General features: G+C 37.4%; 2 protein-coding genes across 2 annotated transcripts in view; both read right to left on the bottom strand.

The window, feature by feature from the left end:
- Positions 1 to 18,499, bottom strand: part of LOC131301735 (uncharacterized) — a 75,393-nt gene that overhangs the window by 19,191 nt on the left and 37,703 nt on the right. The gene's annotated exons all lie outside the window — the stretch shown is intronic.
- Positions 11,200 to 16,283, bottom strand: LOC131301734 (large ribosomal subunit protein uL15c). Its single transcript, XM_058328131.1, has 3 exons — positions 15,779 to 16,283; positions 12,551 to 12,702; positions 11,200 to 11,615 (listed from the first exon to the last, which is right to left on the bottom strand). Exons 1-3 carry the CDS (start codon positions 16,191 to 16,193, stop codon positions 11,388 to 11,390), a joined length of 795 nt encoding a protein of 264 aa, XP_058184114.1. The 5' UTR covers positions 16,194 to 16,283; the 3' UTR covers positions 11,200 to 11,387.

Here is an 18,499-nt window from a genome sequence, read left to right as displayed (position 1 = left end):
TAGACAGGTTTGTTGATAGTATCAACTAGTTTTGATTTTCAATAATTAAAAATTGCTTCAATTGATTCATTTTATTTTTTCCATTAAAAATTAGCTCTTATATCCTACGTACGATATAAAATTGACTGGACAATTTCAAATTGTATTGTCGATTAATCACTTAATCATCTCATGCATTGATTGGACAATTTCAAATAGTATTATCGGTTAAGGTTGGAACATGATTTTATTTGCCATGTAATTGCTGAGAAGTAGTTTTTTTTTCTAGTAGTAGAGTTTTGAATTTATTACTACTTGAGTGTTAAGTTATTTGAGAAATTGAACTAATTATGTAAAGTCCAAATCAATAAACCGCACCAAACCAAACAGACTAAATACCATGCAGTTCGGTGCAGTTTGTTGGTAGTATCGGTCGATTTCATTACCCAATAATTGAAAATCGAATCGCTTACATCCCCTACTAAGGGGGTGTTTAGGAGTCGAATTATGAATTACTCCCTCCGTCCCATAAAGTTTGGCATTTTCAAGAATACGTGTCATTCTAAAATTGCATATATCTTTCAATCCATAACATTTTAGGCGATTTTTTAAACTTTGTTTAATAGAATAAATTAAAATCTATCAAACAAGATCCATATTGCTTATAAAAAATATTACGGATTAAAAGATATAGTTAATTTTTTCATAGGACTGAAAAAGTGAAAGTGCCAAACTTTATGGGACGGAGGGAGTATCATTTTTGCAATTTCTGATTTTTCTTGTTTGGGAGCCAAATTTTGAGAATGCATTATCTCATAAAATGCATTCTCAAAACTATACTTTTGAGGCACAACTTGATAATCAGCTCTGGAGGAGCATTATCATTATCATTTTAGATTATCTTTCCAAATACATAATCTATTTTTAGCATTATCCTCAAAATACTCATTCATAATCCATTTTGAGCATTATTTTCTCAAACACTCTATCAGACTTATAATCAATTATGGCCATAATCCAAAATGCCAAATGCAAACATAATTAGACTTCCAAACGGCTCGTAAATACCATTTATACCCTTCTATCCACACTTTGAAAGAGATAGGAGACCAATGCATTTTCAAAAAATAATAGGGGAGAACCCTGTAACTGTAAACCTTGGGGGCTAGGGGAGAAACTTCAGGGAGGTCAGTGAAATTTATCCATATCTTAAATATCAACTCCAAAAGGCTTTTACCTCACCCAAACGAGGAGGTAAAAAGAAGATTGTACTCGCCTCCAGAAACTGACATATGGCATGTTTATACACTCCAGTTAATATTGAACTCCGTAAGTCGGCAGGTCCTAATCTTAAACGAAAATGATATATAAACATCAACGTGATGTGTTAATTTTGCTTTAAAAAAATAACTGCCAAAAAATAAAGTTTTTTTTTTTTAAAATTGTTTCACTATAAACATCAACGTGACATTAATTAAAAACATAACTTTCCGTTGGACATTTTAAATAATTTCCTGCTTTTGAAAACAATTTAGATGACAACACATTAGATTTTCACCTTTTTTTAAACTTCAGACATGATTTTTTTCCTTCCAAAAGTTCAATAAATTGACCATGTTATTTCTCTAATTAGATACGTATAATGTTATCAATGAATCGAGGTGATATCGTCCGTCTAAACTTGGTTTTTCTGCAATTTATTTAATTTTCAAAATACGAGAAGTCATCGTCACCTTGATTCTTGATCACAAGTCTCATATCTTAAACTAATAGAATATGCATGTGGGGAAATAGTTGACTAAGCCAGTGCTCTGAGTTGAGCCATTTGGGTGACTAGTCTCGGTAATTCTAGCACAAAGCCTTCAATCGACTCCGAACTCCACAAAAATAATTGGTACATGGAAAATTTGTTGCCATTCCATCGAAACATCTACTCTACTTCGTGTTATTTACAACCTAGTGCATAGCACGGGTTGTATGCTAATTTGAAATATTAATTTTACAAGTACTTTAAGTTTATCAAACAACCTCTAAGTTAGTTTGTCGAATTCGAATCTATACCTCAAAACAAGTTCATTAGGCTTTGGTTTTTTTTTTTTTCCCCTAATATTTTTTCAGCACATCTCCGATTAAAGAAGAGAAAATGCTAAGGGCACCGACCGCCATGCGAGGCCCACTCCGAGTTTTGAGATCCTATAATCTGAACGGAAAATTGAAAGATTTGAACACCTACACATATTAGATTACGCTGATTTTTCACGGGTTTACTTAGTTTTTTTGTAAAGAATTATTGGACGGTTCAAATCATCCATGAGGTACACATTTGCATGCGGGGGTGTGGCCGTAGGCGGGTTGTTTATTGCAAGTGGCAGTATTATTCATCTATATAATATTGCAATAATATCAAAAGCTGATTAATCATTTGAAGATTTCCCATTTTTCTTGACGTCTAGATGGACAGATAGGTGACTTATTAAAAAACTTGTTTAAGCTTGTTCATCGTCATTGTCAAGTATGCACCAAGAAAGATTTTTGGCAAAGTGATTACAACTTTTTTCTAAATGAATAAATTTGTGTATAAAAAAGCCAAATATAACAATAACCGTGCAAATTGCACTTTATTTCAGCAAATCATTTTCATTTTACTACTTTTTCTTTTACAACAATACGTTCCACCTAAAATTTACAAGTTCCTTATTACACTTTATTAAAGATGAAAAAAAATCAATAAATATGAACTAATGTGTTTAACAAACAACCGCAATTAAACTTCTGTACTTACCAAAGAAAAAAAAAATTATTTAACGAAAAAGTTCAACGTCAAAACTCGACCAAAAAATCTCTCTAATTCTGTCTTACGAATAAATAAATAAACGTAGGATAAGATCTCCAAAAGCATGTGACACCATGTCGCGGAAGTGATTTTCAAATACAGTTTTATTTAAGTAAAATTAGTTTTTAGTATGTCCTGTGAAAAAAATATTTTTTTCTTTAATGTGAATAGGTCTGGACTTCAATATTTGCTCAGTCTTACCTAGATCTCAAGTTTGAATTCTCTAGAGTGCCATCATCTTTGGTAGAGCTAGTTCATATGGGGCTTTTAAGTTTTAATTGGACTGCGGCTAGTGGACGGTAGTATTGGTCTTTCAATTTTAATTTAGTCAAGGTGCACGTAAGCTAATTCGTAACTCGAACGAACACCATGAATAGTAAAAAAAATTTAATATACACGCAACATAAGAAACGTTAAAGATGGGTTGGAGATGCTATTAATAAAGGCTAAAAGAAGGATTTTGAACATTTGACTTTAAATCCTTCTGAAAATGTTGAACTATACTAGGATCAGAAAAGTGAATTACAGAGTTATTAGGCTCTGTTTCGCTTAGGTTTTTATTTTAAGTACTTATTTTTCATTTTACGAGACATGTCATTCTTTCACAATACATCGTTTTTAATTCAAAAAATAAGTATGATCCATATTTTTTAAATAAATACTTATTTTAATTAGTAGAACATACTTACTTATATGGAGTACGTAGAAGATTATTGGAAAATTATTGGACATATCGATATGTTGGAAATATCGGTGATATTGCAAAAATTCAAAGATACAATCCATATAAAATACGGCAGGGTAAGGAAAAATGTCAATTATAACATGATTAGCACGTCCTAGTTTAATTGATGTGCCTTTTTGTTAACCAATCAGCACAAGAAGACATATAGGTAGACCTCTTGCGAAGAATTAATCAACTAGCAATAAATTTATCCCCTGGATACCGATAATGGACACACCAATCGTGCACAGATCTGCACGTGGGCCCACTTATGAGTTCTAGTTCAATAATTCAGACCGTTCATTAATTCTAAAATAATGCCTTGAGTAGCGTTGAGAAAAAACAGTTCCATCGAATAAATGTAAATGCTTAATCCAATGTATCAGTTTTTCATTTAGCAAGTAGTATCCTGAATTCTGAATAACAATTAAAAAATTAGGTGAAATACTTACAATTATGTGACGGAGATGATTTTTCACCAGACTGCTCGGAAAATTATCGTAGAATTAGTGAACGGATCGGACCATTTATGCAAAACCCATAAATGGGTCTCACGTGCCGATTTGTGCATCATTGGTGCAATCTCATCGGCACCCATAGTTGAACTCCTTTTTTTTTTTTTTGGATTTCGAAAATGTAATTGAGGTCCGGTACAATTCATGACACTAGATTTATGAAAGTGTCTATGACAAAATCAGGACGGATCCAATGTGATGGGGATTCTATCATTTTCGATTGTAATTTAGGTTAGCTGGCCGGCACACGAGCTTCAAATCTAACCGCGTGGAGTGTGAAGTGCATGTGTGAAAGACAGAAAGAAACACAAGGACAAGGCCCATGTTTTATAGCTCTCACCGGTGGGTGGGGTGCGTTGGTTGCTATTTCGGGAATGGAATAAAACCCATCACCAAAGGAAATCATGGCATTAACGTTTCGGACTCTTGTAAGTAGAGCTGGGCATCGGACACGAGACACGATAACACGACACGAACCGGACACGAAGTTAGCGGGTTAGAGTTGAACATTTTTGACACGAAACACGAAAATGACACGACTCGAAAACAAGAATTCTAAATGGGTTGGGTTCGGGTTGAACACGCGAGACACGAAATTGACACGACTAACACGGTTACTAATCTGTGTCACCCATTAGCACGAACGTATGTACATAATATATGGTATATCTGTAATTCTATATAGAGTTGGGCAACAGACACGATAACACGACACGAACCGGACACGAAGTTAACGGGTTAGGGTTAAACATTTCTGACACGAAACACGAAAATGACACGACTCGAGAAACACGAATTCTAAATGGGTTGGGTGATTTGTGACACGAACCCGACCCGACCCGACCCGACATGTTACCCAGACCTACTTGGAAGCATCCAATAACAACCGCTAGAAAATTATCCTAGCACGTGCCACTTGACTCTTTACTAGTTAATTTCGGGCTCTTAATCAACTCTCAAAGAGAACGACGCATGGGATTTGTTTGCACTTGAAACAAGTTGGTGCAAATTGATAGTACTAGTTTTTTGTGGGGTCAATTTGGTTGCAAACTATATAAGATATACTTGTTAGGGATTTTTATTTATTTATTTATCCGAACTTGCGAGTGATTAAAGCAAGTGCACTTGTATCTTCCTAGCTCCGCCCGTGTCCACCGACTATGAAGCACCAACACTACTAGAGATTGTTGTCATATTTGTGTCGTGCGTTCCGAGCTAGGACATGCGGGAACACGTTGGGGATAAGCCACAAGGCGTGTCCATTAAGTTACTATTTTTCACGTTAAGGCACGCTAGGGACACAGCAAGATGATTTTTGTAAGCGTTGAAAAACTTTTTCGGGGAAAGTATTGGACTTGGATTTGCGTTTTGGAAGAGTTGTTTTGAAAAAAAAAAAGAAAAAAAGTGGAGTCCTATGTAGTGTTCGGGTCTCCATTTTTTAAAATTACTATGTTTCATATCTGCGTTTGTGTCGCCCGTCTTGTTTGTGTTTGTACCCGTGCTAAATAAAATGGGGTATCATACCGGGCTTCCTTAATTTGTTGGTTTGTGAGACTTGGAGCAGTTAAAAAAAGGTCGAGAAAAATGCAGCAGCTCTATCGGACGATCTCGGCCTTAATTTAGTGTAACATTCTTAAGGATTACTAACCCTAGTAGTTTTTGTTCCTTTCTATATACTACTATATAATTTAGGTTCAAAATTTTCTAAGTTCTGTTAATTGTTGTAATGCTAGTCCGTATGGGGGTTGACTGGCTCCAACTTTAATTGGAGCATCTGCCTGAGGACAATCGAATTACTGCTTCCTCCATCTTCACTTTGTTGTGCCTATATTGACTTTTCTAAAATTTAAGGGAATATCATAATAATATTGGCTTTTTATCAATTTTACCCCTATGACAAAATATTATTATTTTGTAAAAAAAAAAAAATTAATAATTGAACCCAATTTTTGGTATTGAAGCCACATCCACAAGTAATAGTCCTATCATGTCAAATCAAGTTTAAATTTTGAATAGAGGGAGAAAATGAAAGGTATGGTAATATGAACATTCAAAAATAATTTTTTTTGAAATAAACACATCATTTTGGGACATCAAAAAAAAAAAGGCATAACAAAGTGGGATGAATGGAGTATCTTTTGGGAATTAAGCCCCGTTCCAGAACGAAAAAATGTTCTTAATTTTTAAGAAGATAATTTCAAGCTAAAAAGTAATGGGTTTATTGAAATTTAAAAATATGCAATATGGATCTTTTTTGAAAGATCTTTTATGCGGTGCAAAAAAAAAATCAAAAAAATTATTTTTTAGTTAAAAAATGTGAAATAAGTACTCCATTTTTCAGAAGGTGTTCTGGAAGGGGTCGGTCTTAATCTTAATTGAAAATTGTTACTCCCTTCGTACCAATTCTTTAGTCCCTTTTGGGAATCCGTGCCACTTTTTATTTGGTTATATCTTACAATTTATAATCTTTTAAGTAATTTTGAAAACATCATATAAAAGAGCTTATTGATATGACATATCAAAAATTGTTACCAATTAAAAATTATAATTAATTTTTTTATCTAGTCGAAATAAGATGTGGGACAAAAGAAGGGATACGGAGGGAGTAAAAAACATGGAGTAGAAAAGTAAAGACAAGTAAAAGGGTAGGGTTATGTAACTTATGTACGACAAGTCTTTGTTCCTTGCGGATCGGATCTTGAAAATGTGATACTGTCTGCCTGGAACACCTGTGGGACCATGGGACATGGACTCCCTGCAACTCATTAAATTCCCATGTCCCCAAAGAACATGTTCTTTGTTGCGTTTTGCTTTCAAAAAAAACTCGAAAAGACGCTGCAACAAAACACGCACACTCGATGGTGTGCTGAGATTCCCCACCCGCCATTCCTTCGTTCCCATTGCATTCTGGTCTTTACTTTTCCATTTCCGTGGACCCAATCGAATTATTTTTAACTGCCTCTGTGCCTTTCCCACCTTCTCTGTCACCCAGTGGGCCATGTAGACATGCCGCTAATGAGTCTCCGAACGAACAAGCCCTTGTGTTATACGGTGTTGTGCTTACTTTCAGCTATTCAACCGTTCGACAATCCGGGCTGTTGATCACGGATGTGCATATTATACTAGCTTATAGACTATAGTCGAGGGCGGATGATGTATCCAAGCGACCTCCCAACTCGCGATTTAAATTTTTGTGAGATTTGTATTTTTGTAGTATAGTTTTTCCCAAAAATATTTAAGGTTACGCAAGTTTGTCAACCGAACATCATTTTGAACAATTCAACTACAGCTCAGATGATGAGTTTTTGAAAAGTAAAAATATTATTTCTAGCATCATTTTAGTTGTTTGTAGTATTATTTTTTGCTTTTTGAAGTTGATAGGGATTGACAAGATTTGTAGGCATTTACAATTATATAGTTATGATCATACTTTAGTAATTTATAGGTTGATCAGAAATATATATGATAATCTTTTTAAAGGTATTTTTCGCAATGTATGTCAAGAAACTTAAGCCTTTCATATGTTACAAAGCCTTTTTTTTTTAACCTGTTCATCCATCGATCCAATCTCAAAATTGCGCGTCCGTCCCTACTTGTGGGAGCGATTTTCTACACTTTTGTGTACTAGTATGATGTTAGTATCAATTTGGTAGTAGTATTAAATGAATCAAAGAAAGTATAATATAGATGGTAATTAAAAAAGTGTACGAAAATCAATTAAATATGAAAACAGAAGATGATAATCCAAAATGCCAATAGAAAAGGATTAGACATCCATAGAAAATTCAGGAATGATTAATCTCAGGAATGCAAAAAAAAGATACAGTACTGTACTAAACTGTTTCATCTCGGATGATCAGTTAGAAGGTAATGGTACGTATCCTCTGCCGGCATAGAGAGATACTTATTACAAGCTAACTTGATACTATTTTCTAAAACAACACCTCAGCCACAAAGTTTATACTCCTATGGAGTATTTTAGGAGCAATAATAGCTAGAGAAATTTTTTGTGTTAGTTTTTTTAAGAATTGTTTCTCTCTTTTAATTATTGCATGACTTTATTCCTACGTGCATCATTGTTTTTTTTTTTTCAACAAACTAGATTATCCCAGATATATATAAGAAAAACACAATATAATAAAAGCGGACACTACCGGTCCGAAAAATACAAAAAACAACAAACAAAAACAAAATACAAGAAACAAACAAAACAAAAAGAAAAGCCGCTTGGAGCCAAGATGCCGGAGTCGGACCTGTCGATCGCACTCGTGAAAGGGGGGTTGGAGTGGCTAGGTATGGACATGCGCATCATTGTGAACTGAAAGGGACTCGCTATAGAGAGAAATTTTTGGGTGCCGGGTGGGTATCACGTGGTGCCTGATCGATGCATTCGGACTGTCTATTTCGGTTTTGGACGGCTTGGATTTGGAGAGAGAGAGAGAGAGAGAGAGAGAGAGAGAGAGAGTGGTGGGGTGAGAGGAGAGAGAGAGTTTTAATCTGGGTCATCCAACACACTTTCGAACCGTCCGGATAGACTACTCAGACACCACGTGGTACCCACCCGGTACCCAAAAAATTCTCCGCTATAGCATGTGATCACGAATGTTCGATGAAGGATTCAACAATGTACTGTCAAAACAAGTGGAAATACGTGACTGTGACCTTCACTCTGGGATGAGAATTGAGAGAATCCAATGTAAAGGTAGAAATTGGAATATTATCAACAAAAAGAATGAAATGAAAAGGTATGGCAAAGATATGAACCGGTGTTAGACTTTATTCCACGTCGCTCATCTAAGCCACTCAAATTTGATTAATATATTCTACAAGAAACTCAACCAACTGCCAATTAGGTTTAGGTTGAAACCCTGCAAGAAATCTAACATAATATCAGAGTTGTCTTGGGTGGCGTGGTCGAGTCCTCGTAGCTCGAGTCAAAGCTTTTGGTCTCTTCAATTCGTACCCCCAATGCACGTGAGGAGGAGTGTTAAACTTTATCCTACATCGCTCGTTTAAACCACCTAAGCTTAATTAATATATTCTAGAGGTAGAGGTTATTCTACCTATTGCCAATTGACTGTAGGTTGAAACCTTCCAAAAAATCTAACACTCAGAAAACCATAGGCTAGCAGCACTAGTACAATTAGGTTAGCTCAAAATTTCATCCCCAAACAACAAAAGAGGCCTTTTTTCTTATGACTTCATGAGTCTTTCTATCCGGGATATATTAACGTATAAAGATTTGCGCACACGTTTATATAAACGCTCTCATATAGAGTATGTAGACCCTGTACTAGGGTGAGACCCATAGATATACCCCATGTGATAAAAGTTCGTCTAAGTGTGAGCAAGTGTAGATTAATTGCAAGCGAAGGGCGTTATTGGAGCTGTAGGAAAAACGAGAGCTTATTTATTTATTTTTTGAAAGGCGAGAGCTGATTTAGTTGCATCTGAATTTGGTTACCCGATGAAAAAATGCAACATCTTCGACAACCGTAGCATCAATTATATTTTGTCTTGATGAACAACCAAAACACTGAAATAGAGAACAGCGTCGTAGTACAATCAGTCAATCACGAAATAGTGAATAGGCAAAATGAAGATGTCCACTTGCCTAAATATTTCCGCAAGTGAAAGAGCTGGTAGTTTCGACCGTTCGGTTTTTGTCTTTTTCCTCCATGGTGGGCTAAATTCCATCCCTAATATTAGACTCATTTTTCTCAAAAGTCTTTTATGGCCGGGGGTTAGGTTAATATTTTTTTGACGTTAAGAAAATACTCCCTCCATCTCTATTCTATAGTCCATTTTAAGAGTCTGTGTTAGTTTTCAATTGATTATATCTTGCAATTTTATAATTTTTTAGGTGATTTTGAAAACATCGTTTAAAAAAGCTCATTGAGATCTATCAAACAATATCTATATGCGGTTCAAAAAAAAAAAAAACAATATCTATATGACCTATAAATAGTATTACTAATTAAAAATTATAATTAATTTTTTATCCGGTTGAGATAAAACGAGAGACAAAAGAATGAAAACGGAGGAAGTACCAAACTACCGGTGTTTGGGCTAGTCTTCTGTGCATCTCGACTAGTAATTGCTGGAAGATCAATCATACCATCCACTAATAATCAGGGGATTGCGGTTAGGTTAAAGATTAGTCAATGGGAATCTGTTGCAGTAGAATTTAGAGCCCAAGACATTGAGTTAAAGGGAAAGGTCAATCATCAAGCGGTCGAGGTTGGTTCCAGCTGCTACCCGTGAATTCGACGTTTTATATATTATATTAATCATCTTTTTTCCCTTCATATAGTAGTCTTTTAATGAGTCATGTGCATACACTGAGTAGTTAGCTGTGTAGTCAAAGTTAGGCCCTACGCATGACATGGAAAAATAAGCCCAATGGTTAGTCCGGTTTGTAGATGGGTTTGCTCCCCACACGACCAGGATTCGATTTTGTGCAGACCGCAAGAATGATCTTGCAAATTTTTTAGTTCCGACGTGAATGGTCTGCTTTTGACTAGATCGGTGATGAAATTAGTCCGAACTCCGAAGTGCGAAAAAGTTGGCCCAGAGTCCGGACTAACCGTCTTAAAAAAAGAAATTATTTGGATAAAGAAGTTTTGTCTAGACAAAAAAAAATGCTTAGCACAATCCAACCTTATTGCGTCCAACAGTAAAAAAAAACAAAAGGCACAATCAAATAAGAAACCACAATATCTTGCATTTGACAATGACATGATTCACTTTGTTCTTTGTCAAACGGAGCACAAACCAACTCTTACTGTCACAAAGGAAAAAAGAAAGTAAACCCGCGCTGCCGCAAGATAGAAAATGAATACTTAACACTTTTTTTTTTTTTGATCGGCTAGCTGGAGCGATGAATAACTCTTGTCATCACACGACTTTTATATTACTTTTTTTTCCTTTGATCTTCGATCGACAACTTTCACATTACTTTTGAAACTATTTTGATTCCATTTCACCCAGCCACATCCTTTCTAACAATGGCGCGTCACCCACTTCAAAGAAATCAAACATTTGAGATTATGAGTAAAAATGAAGGTGCATTGCATGTCAATTAGTTTAACCATCCAGTAGGATAAGGGAAAGTGATGCGTTCGTGATAAACGGATACTCAGAATCACTTTTATCCAATCAGAGACTCGTAGATTGCATTATCAACCCCTTGACCACTTCAGAAGTTTAAAGGAATCAACAGAATAACCTACTGGGATCTAATGAAAGATAAGTAGTTTACCTTCTGGAAACCCGAAAACTCTCAAAAGCACATGCCAGTACAACAACATTCAATTGTGTTGCCGATACATGTAGCTCAAGCAGAGGATTGGCCAGCTGATTCAGCTGCAGCTGCAGCTCTTTTCTTGGCAAAGTACTCATCAGCACGCGCAAGGTTTTTAGCAACTGATGGTTTTACCCACTTTTTTCGCCCGGGTAGTACGGTCAAGGAACAACCAGAGGCCTCAAGCTTCTCCTTTGCTGATGCTGAGAAGGCACGGGCCTTAAAGTTCAGCTTCACGCTTAGTTCTCCGTCACCAAGAATCTGCAACAAGAGATTTATAAGCAAATAACTATATTTCTTTCATATTAACGTGTTGCTTGGCCATGCTCCCCCTACTTTCTTCATCTACCGGTCCTATGTTTTGCTACCTATTATTTACATATTGGCTTTAAGGGGGAAACACTAAAAACTAATCAGCGGACAGTGAACCATGAATCATCAGAGTGAGGGCTTTCTCTTTGCTTGTTGAAAATGACAGGAGTTTACGAAAACAATAACAGGACCTGGAAAATTGAGATGGTTTGAACATGTAGATTGCTTCAGACTTCAGAGTCCAAGACTCCTTGGAGAGGAGGATTAGAAAAATCTGATTACCACACACACATAGTAAAATATAGTTTCGAACCTGAATCCAACCATGCTATCATTCCTAAACTAATCAGAGTACAAGTTTAAAGCAATTGTTTCCCTGCAAGTACCACAAATCTACAATGCTTCTATCCCATCTGATGCTGGAGACCGACAGAAAGTTGGACTTTTGCCGTAGCAACAAAGTAGTACACAATGGATTTTCAAAATCTAATGGAATCACTGGTGTAATAGTTGGTTTGAATGGACATAAAGCCTATTCCAAATGTGTCATGTTCACGAGCAAGCATTAAGCGTACCTCTGACCAAAAGATGCACCAAATGGAAAAATCACTAATTTTCACAGATTATACCATTTTGACAGGTTTTGAGGATATTCAATACAGAAATTAAAATCACTATTTTGATGCTCTATCTGAATGATGTTTTTCCGAGAATAATGAGTTGAACTCGTGTTTGTGGTTGGAAACGATGATCTTTTCACCGAGTGACAGCGCCACACAAAAAGTAGGTCCATATCACGGTCCTCCAGAAAAAGACAAAACTATGAACAATGTGACAGTTTCATTCTGCAACATGTGCTAAAAATTCCACTCCTTCCATATTACCTTTAAAGGGAGTCTCCTTTCTCTTCCCGATGGATTTATTAAACCCTTCGTCTTCAATGACTCCAGTGATACCTCTTCACCTTCTCGAAATCCTGCAGCTTCTATGTCTTTCAAGTTCACCGGGACATACTTTGGTAAACCAGCACGCATTCCTTGAGCCAGCATAGAAAGAAATTAAATTTATTAACGTGCATATCACACAGGCACGCATAAGATGCACTAGAGCCGAGCCACTTCTATATGTCTCCAAGTATCTCTGGATATCTATTTGAGAAAGCTACATATGAATTACTCAGCACAAAGAAATTGAACTCTGAAATAATAAACATTAGGTATATGTAGTAATTTGTGGCAAGCAACAACATTGTTGCTGACAATCCAAATAATGTACAGATTTACCTCTTGGGTGCAATGTATTGGACCCACTCATCTTTACATATTCACAGTTTTATGTGCTTAGGAGTTAGGATATTATTCTGATCTATCACATCTTTTCACCTCCAGTTTTCATTTTTGCGGAATTGGGACTAGGGAACCTACAAGTATCCCCAACAACCCTTTGTATGGACCAAGAAAACAATTATACACTATCTAAAGGCATATGCCTGGGGTTCTCATATGTGGATGTCCCTAATGGTTGTCCATTGCTTTTCCAATTTATAGCTTTTAGATGATTGTGAAGGTAGCTATTTGTGCAGGAAGTTGATACTTAATTAGTCAATGCGAGGAATGCGGGTGCCCCTAATATGTCAGATTGCCAATAGTGGAGAAAAAATCCTGAAGGAGTAAACTGTCTACAGCAGATCTCGGAAAAAAGTTACCCCTCATAGGAGGTGCAAATAATTCCTCCAACTTAATTGAAATGCCTAAAACTAGCAGCACTTAAAACTAGACCAACAAAGATACATGTGCTTAAAACCTTCAAGGTTCAAGGAAAAATGAACAGTATGTTTCATCAATTGATTTGACCTCTGGGGTACACACTCTTACTGCGTCAAATTACCAACTAACTTTTGGTTGTGCAAACATGGTTTACATGTGTATTAACATAGGAGAAACAATTCGCAAAAGGTGCCACAAATAAAAGGAAAAAAAGCACAGACCATTATGCATTGTCAACGAATGGCAAACACAATAGTGCTTGTGACATGCAACCTTGTTCGGCCAAAAATTTATTCAGATCTTTTGTTGGCATATCTAGAGCACCTCAGTCAACACCTGGCTTCTTCATTCATGAATTATTCGAAAGTAGTTTTGCATAAGAGAGAAATAAAAATAACATTTAGGTCCTGTAATTTCAGAGCTACAAAACCACAAAGTGCATTTGATTAACACATATCTTATAAAGAGAACCGGCCATCTAGCAGATCAGAAGAGCTGATACGAGAAATGCTACCAGACCGATTGAATTGGGGACACTCAACTGAACCGCTTATTTGGAGGGTGAATGGCAGAACCGCAGAAGAGAAGGATAACAAAAAGGACTAAACAGAAATGCAAACAGATATACGGCACATCAGATTGGAAGAAAAACCTTCATTATTGCCACCAGAATATCACCCTGAGTAAGATAACATCAAACCAACTTACACTTGTACAATCATATCAAGTGGTGGGGAGCAAAGATTGTGAAATGGCAAGATAAATGAAATTCATGGTTGTGCCTCCCGAAAATTAGTCTGCTTGTTTATAGATCCGGGCTTAAGCAGTAGTATTCTTACATCATACGTGTGTCCTTTTTACACGACAACACAAATATTGTCTTCCGTCGTCATTCCAGAATAACAAGCATGTTTATCATCTTGAAGGTTGAAGGAGATGTTAGGGCTTGTTTTACTGTTAGAGAAGAATACAAAGGAATGACTGTAATGGGCTTACTTTAGCTGAGTGGAAAATATCTCTTAGAATTTCGGTTCTGCGTTCGATTGCACTTTGTTAGTGTTGTTTTTGATTTGATCAAAGTAGGTGATGCTCCATGGTGGAGTTCCTCTTGGAAGTGTTTAGATGCATGTTGAGCACCTATTCAATAGTGTGCCCGCGAGGCTTACTACGGTGGGAGAGAGAGAGATAGCAGAAAGTGTACAAGACAATATTTTCTGGGTCAAAATGTTGGGAGAAGTTAACTATTTCGATATCTAGGGGGAAGGGATGTGGGGTGTAAACCACCACAGATTGGGGTATAAACCACCACTGAAACACTACCTCGCCTAATGTGAGGGTCGAATCCGAGACCTCCCCAGTTGGGAGAGTCAAGGAATTGCCATGTGGGCAAGAGCTCATTGGCTATAGGGTAATGTGAGGGATGATGGGATCATTATAATCTCACTGGGGTTTTTCTTTGGATTGAGTGAGTGTTTGTGTACAAGGGGTTTGGGTTATGAGATTTAACTCAAGTTTCCTTATTCATTCTCAAATATTGAAGAATAGGTATCACTCCCCTGCATGTAGGCAGGATTCTGCAAAACCACATAAATCATGCACATTCCCACAGGTTATTTTCATAGTACTTCATTTCACAGTTACATTTAGCAACACCTTAGGATGGCGTAGCTATTAAGCGAAGGGTGAGGTTCAAACGAGGAAAGGCTCAAGGTGGATACCTCTCATTTCAATGTTATTACTTATTACTTATTAGTCATTGTGAGGAATGATATTAGTTCTCAATCTTGCCACCCATATGCTTGGGTTAGAACTTAACGAATTTCCTCAAACAAATGGTGCACACATAATATTGGTGAGATAAACATATTATCATCCATACAACCATAGGCTGATAAAGGACGAACGGACCAAACCGCTCAAGTTCGAGTTTGAGGTCAGTTTGTTACATAAGCATACCAAGCTGTTTTTTTTGGAGCTTGTTAAGCTTTCAAACCAAGCTTGAACTGCTTGGCTCGTTTGACTTACAATGTTTACGAAATCCAAGGGGCTCGGTTCATAATCGGCTCAATTAAAGCTCATTTGAAATCACTCCGTCTCGTGAAAAGGCCAAGCTTGAACATATATTTAAAGCGAGTTGACGTTAAGTTTTCAAACAAAGCTTGAACAATTTGTTCGGCTCGTCCGGTTCGTTAGTCAGTCCTATATAACCATTGGGAAAATCAAACACACAGTTGAAAAACCCCCCTACTTGCATCAACAATCATAACCTAATTAAACCCACTACATTACAAACCCCTTCAAACAAGCATAATAACATTACAACCCCCCATCAAATTGACAAATTACCTCCAGCAATCCCTCGCAACTTGGGAATTCGACGGTACAGCGCAGTCTGTCCGCCTTCGAACCCGATTCGGGCGCCGGGACCGGACCTCGATTTCTGACCCCTCATCCCAAACCCACAACTCCCTCCTTGCCCCGCCGCGTGACCCCTTCCCTTTCTCTTCCTGTTCTTTCTCGACCCCGGCTGCGGCCCCAGGTTGTCCAGCCGAAGCCTCTCGGTAGTAATAACCCGTGTGGGCGCAACAGCTCGGCTCAGAACCACCAGCGGTCGATTACCCACCATGCTTTTTAGAGGAATTCTGAGTAATTGCAAGGGGAATGTGTTTTTCTTGATATTTCTTGGGTTTCCATGTACAAAAGAAGTAAATTTGGGATGTGGGATTAGTGTGGTTGAGAGGAAGGAGAGAAGAGAAGCCATGGGCGATGGGGTTTTCTGTGTGTCACTCAACTGTCCCAACAGAATTTCTGTAGGGGATAGGGATGGAGGCTCACGGTCTTAGTGTGGAATGGACTACATACAATAGTTTTCTCTTTGAGATGGATCAAGACATGGGCTCGATTTAAATTCTGGGCTGACTGCCGTGTGTGGGCCTGGAGCCCAAACCCACTCGGCCTGAACCTATCGGCCTTCCATCTGGATGGGCTATCTGACGTTTCTGGTAGACTAAGGCCCCAGTTTGGTTCGGTTTTCCACCCAAACCGGTGATCAACATTTCAATATAGTACTTTGAAAGACTGCCGTGGGAGAGAGAGAGAGAGAGAGAGAGAGAGAGAGAGAGAGAGAGAGAGAGAGAGAGAGAGAGAGAGAGAGAGAGAGAGAGAGAGAGAGAGAGAGAGAGAGAGAGAGTTTGAAAACGGTAATGAAGTACTTCTGATGTTATATGTATGTATATATACATTTCTATGGGTTGCGTAATCATAATGTGGTTTGGTTACAGTTACAGATCGATTAAGTTTTTGGTGCAGTTATCATGTGAAACCAAATCGGAACTGAATGAGCCAGCTTTTTGAAATTAAAACCGAAACTACGGTTAAAAAATTGGTTAAAAACCACATCAATCAGTGACCAATCGGTGGTTCAGTATGGTTCGGGTAACCAACAATTTGGGAGAGTTTGCCATCCCTATCTCTTAGTGCCCTTTTCAAATTGTTGATGGAGGTTCTGTTAAAAAAGAGAGAGAAGGTTTGCTTCAACTTTTTTAGATTAAACATTCATCTTGAAAAGAGATTTATAAAGTAAAAAAAATATATGAAAACATATCGCCAACAAAAAAAATATTCGTAAAATGGGCAAATTAGTTTTGATTTATTTTTGTCTTTTTTAAACTTTTGCAAGTTTCATGTACATTTTGTATTTCTTTATTTCTCTAGTTGAGAAAAATCTACAAAGGTAAAAAATAAGTTAAGTTAGTCCAAACTCTACCTCTGCTATAGTCGTTGAAATATTATATTTTTCAAAGAAAAAAATAAAAAACTCTTTTACGTATCGGATCTTGTCTCAAAACTCGAAAACTTTGCGAATTCTGCAGAAGAATGAAGCGTTTCCATAACAAAAGATTCATCACTTTATTGCATTGGGTGATTAAATAATAAAAAAGGGTTTTCCATATAAGATTTTTTATTTTTTATTATTATTTTTTTTTGTGGGGGGGGGGGGGGGGGGGGGGGGGGTGGGGTGGGGGCGGGGGGTTGTTAAATAGGCAAAGATTATTGATATTAAACTGCAACCCTTCCCAGCCGAGAACCTTGCGGGGTTCATCCACCACTAGTAACTAGCAGGCTGCCAATTTTGTGAAAGTAATCTAGCCTTCTGCCTTCATGATGAACTCTAAACGTACAACCAAAAGCAAAATGACAAACAAAATAGTAACAAAAGGAGCATGAGTGTGCAAGAATTATTTTTTAATTAACAAAATAACTTGGTTGTGCAAGTTAAATACGATGACAATCACAATCACAATGTTGTGCCGAACACGAAATTGAGAATATAACAAATCAACAAGCGATAAACAAGAACACAAGAATATACGTGGTTCCGTTCAAGCACAAAGCAAGAACGTACTCCACGGGAAAAAGAGCAAGAGGATTTACTATAAACGGGGAGAGAAACAAAGAGCCGGCTATACCCGTAACTCTACTTGAAGCACCAAACAGATATCTAGGGACAAATCTCTGGTGGAACCCAAAAGAGAGACACAAACCCTTGGTGGAACCCTAAGAGTATAAACAAAACCCTAATATCTAAGCCCTTGAACAAAAGACCATAACCCTAGGAACCCCCAAGGTCCCTATTTATAGGAAAACACTAAATAAACCTAAACCGAATAGGAAAAGAAATCCTAGTCAATTTAGGAATTCTAGTCAATTTCCAACAAATCTCCACCTTGACTTGAATTCCATCGAATTCAACACTATAGGCAATCCTCTCCTTTAATCGCTCATCTCCCCCAAAAGCCCCCCCACGGGGCGATCAGCAACGGCACAAACGAGCAAGGCTCAAGCACACCTGCTTGACCTTGTAAACGCGACTTAGGAAATCCAGCCGCACATGCCTCCAAATTGAGCCTCTATCTTCTAACGGGCACCTCCCACCCAACGCATTCCTCCCGAATGCACTCGAAGATCTGCTCAAACTCCACACGGAGTTAATTACCGACTCTACCACAGAGTTAAAAACCCAACACTGAGTCAACCTCGAATTCACCAATGAAGAACCCAAAGATG

This window comes from Rhododendron vialii, chromosome 9a, assembly GCF_030253575.1.
Source record: "Rhododendron vialii isolate Sample 1 chromosome 9a, ASM3025357v1".
Lineage (NCBI taxonomy): Eukaryota > Viridiplantae > Streptophyta > Magnoliopsida > Ericales > Ericaceae > Rhododendron > Rhododendron vialii.
This window is presented reverse-complemented; position numbering and strand designations above follow the sequence as displayed.

What these genes read in the sequence shown, in the direction of transcription:
- LOC131301734 (XM_058328131.1), bottom strand. Translation starts at nt 16,193, where the DNA reads ATGGCTTCTCTTCTCTCCTTCCTCTCAACCACACTAATCCCACATCCC. An exon ending in GTTGCGAGGGATTGCTGGAG is followed by an intron (nt 12,703 to 15,778) that starts GTAATTTGTCAA and finishes TGCTGGCTCAAG; the next exon opens with GAATGCGTGCTGGTTTACCA. An exon ending in AAAGGAGACTCCCTTTAAAG is followed by an intron (nt 11,616 to 12,550) that starts GTAATATGGAAG and finishes CTCTTGTTGCAG; the next exon opens with ATTCTTGGTGACGGAGAACT.